Source organism: Terrapene carolina, unplaced genomic scaffold (genome assembly GCF_002925995.2).
Source record: "Terrapene carolina triunguis isolate 2854851 unplaced genomic scaffold, T_m_triunguis-2.0 Scaffold20722, whole genome shotgun sequence".
Classification (NCBI taxonomy): domain Eukaryota; kingdom Metazoa; phylum Chordata; order Testudines; family Emydidae; genus Terrapene; species Terrapene triunguis.
Genome location: NW_020685073.1, coordinates 1 through 1397, shown reverse-complemented (window position 1 = coordinate 1397; position 1397 = coordinate 1). Strand labels below are relative to the sequence as shown.

General features: G+C 59.3%; 1 protein-coding gene across 1 annotated transcript; it reads right to left on the bottom strand.

Moving 5' to 3' along the window:
- Window positions 1-5: 5 nt before the first annotated feature.
- On the bottom strand, window positions 6-872 carry LOC112106680 (olfactory receptor 52L1-like; the record flags this gene model as incomplete). The annotated part of the gene is made up of 1 exon (XM_024200065.2): window positions 6-872. A coding segment is annotated over exon 1 (867 nt), but the record flags the coding sequence as incomplete, so codon positions are not given.
- Window positions 873-1397: the final 525 nt, after the last annotated feature.

Here is a 1397-nt window from a genome sequence, read left to right as displayed (position 1 = left end):
GGGTTCAGCATGGGCGGCATCAGGAGGTAGAGGTTGGCCAGCAGGATGTGGACGGGGAGGGGGATGCTCTGGCCAAAGCGGTGAGCCAGGAAGGAGAAGAGCCCAGGGACGTAGAACACGAGGATGACGCAGACATGGGATGTGCAGGTGCTGAGAGCCTTGAGCCGGGCCTGGCTGGAGGGGAGGATGAAGACGGCCCGGAGGATCATCACGTAGGACAGAGCAATGGACATGCCATCCAGCCCCCCCACCAGCAGGGCCACGACCAGGCCATATGCTGCATTGACCGTGGTGTCTGCGCAGGCCAGCTTCACCACGGCCATGTGCTCGCAGTAGGAGTGGGGAATGATGTAGGCCTGGCAGAATGGCAGCTTCCCGAGGAGCAAGGGCAAGGGGACTATCACAATGAGGCCTCTGACCAAGACCAGCAGCGCTATCTTGGCCACCATACTGATTTTCAAGATGGCTGCATGCCGGAGGGGGTTGCAGATGGCCACGTAGCGGTCTAATGCCATGGCCACCAGGATGCCCGACTCCACCAGTGAGAAAGCATGGACGAAGAACATCTGGGTGAGGCAGGCGTGGAACTCAATCTCCCTGTCTCCGAGCCAGAAGACGCTCAGCATTTTGGGCAGGGTGGATGTGGACAGGACCAGGTCGGTGACGGTCAGCATAGCCAGGAAGAGGTACATGGGTTCATGCAGGCTGGAGTCCGTCCTTATAACAAACAGAACAATGCCGTTCCCCAGCAAGGCCACGATATACATGGAGCACAGAGGGATCCCAACCCAGTGCTGCGTGGATTCAAGCCCCGGTATGCCGACCAGGAGGAACGTGGAAGGTCTGAGGCTGCTGTTGTTGATGGGTGACATGATCTGCTGAGGGCCACATCTGACTTGGGCAGAACAGCTCCGGAGACCTGCAAGTGATTAATAGAGTGTGTGACGGCCTTGTGCGTGCAAAGAATGGCTAGTCAGCCGGCTGGCTGTGAGCCAGGGTAGTTCTACGGCTGTTCTCCATGACAGTTCTCGGGGCCTGGGGCTGTCAGTCACCTCGTCACCCCTGGCCTCCAGTGTGAAGGAGTCTTGTCTCTGTCTGTCTGCGGTCAACTCCCTGGCCCCACCAGCCTTCAGCCACTCACGCCCTCTCCTCCAGGCCAGCCCAGGCCTCTCTCTGCCTGGCAGAGTAACTGGTACCCTCATCCTTTCACTCTGTCCCCTGTAATATCCAGCCTCCGACACTGGCTACTCACAGACATCCCATATCCTCGGCCCCAGCCGGGAGGGGAACCACGGGCCTGTCATGGCGATTTTTGTTTCGGTTTGTTTTCAAGGCCAGCCCCAAGTGCTCCACCCCCAAACCAGCTCAGCAGCTGAGCACCACCCGGAGCCCAGACC